The 1147-nt window shown below is 37.1% G+C and overlaps 1 protein-coding gene across 1 annotated transcript in view; it reads right to left on the reverse strand.

The window, feature by feature from the left end:
• Nucleotides 1-1147, reverse strand: part of ints11 (integrator complex subunit 11) — a gene marked incomplete in the record, with an annotated part of 26568 nt that overhangs the window by 3151 nt on the left and 22270 nt on the right. The window contains 2 exon segments of the mRNA XM_014034232.1: nucleotides 457-586; nucleotides 698-840. Of these exon segments, the coding sequence (XP_013889686.1) occupies nucleotides 457-586; nucleotides 698-840 (273 nt within the window).

Genomic DNA, 1147 nt, shown 5'->3' on the forward strand with positions numbered 1-1147 from the left:
GATCCGTATCCTCCTGCCTCACTGAGACATCGTTCAGACTGAGGCCACTTTGAAAAACTTCAATCTGTTTTAGTGCCACTTATGTGACCTGTTACTTTAAACCGAGGATTAAGTCAAATTCATTCGAATTGACCTAATCACTTTTTCAGGTTCCTGGTTTGAAAAGCTACGATTTGATACCTGGATAATCCATCATGAGAGTTCCAGAGATAATTCTTGTTAATCACAATAATATATTAATATTTGTTCTGAATCCTATTTTAATTTAATTGTAATTAGGGATTTTTAATGTCATTAAAAAAACAAAACCTCAAATAGTATTTGAATACTGAGATTTCCTAACTGGAAGGAAACAAAGCTTTGCTAGCTCACCAGGAAAATATCAAWATTTTAAGGCATTTTTGCTTAAAATCATGTTTAAAGAGTAATTAGTTAAAATGAGTGAGGATGATGTACCTGGTAACTCCAGGAAAGCAGCAGGACTTTAGTGCTGCTGTCTTCAGCTGAGGAGGTCACTTTGATGACGATGGACTCCACCATGACCGTGCTGTCAGGGAGATGCTGAATGGTGTAGCCTTTTAACACGCTTTTAAAAAACAGGACATCATACAGGACATTATGGAGTTGAAAGAAAGGTCAGACGTTTGACAAAAATCTGATGTTCATGTTAACCAGTTTATCAGGGACTGGCCCTCACTTTTTCAGGTGTGTGTAGATTCGATGGAGTGTGTCGACGTCACTGTGAGGATCCTGGAGCTGCACGCGACAGGTGAAGCGTAACTGATACTCATTGAGGCCCAGCTCCTTCAGTGCCTGCTCCGATGACACCAGTTTCAGACTCTGATCAGGAAAAGACACCAGCAACAATTATAATTATAGCTGAGTGACATTTAGACTTTTTCAATTCAATATAATTTCTCTAATAAACATTTTAAACCACATTACAATCTGAAACAGGTAAATCCGTGACTTCTTTCCTGAATTCTGTTAAATTTTACCTGTAATTTCTTTTGCAAATGTGATTTTTTTACCTGTAAACCTATGATTTTAGCTGTATATTCCACGTTTTTACCTGTCTAACTTGTGATTTTACCTGTGTAATCCATGTTTTTACCTGTCTAACTTGTGATTTTACCTGTGTAATCCA

The sequence above is a fragment of the Austrofundulus limnaeus genome, unplaced genomic scaffold (assembly GCF_001266775.1).
Source record: "Austrofundulus limnaeus strain Quisiro unplaced genomic scaffold, Austrofundulus_limnaeus-1.0 Scaffold2017, whole genome shotgun sequence".
Taxonomy (NCBI): Eukaryota; Metazoa; Chordata; class Actinopteri; order Cyprinodontiformes; family Rivulidae; genus Austrofundulus; species Austrofundulus limnaeus.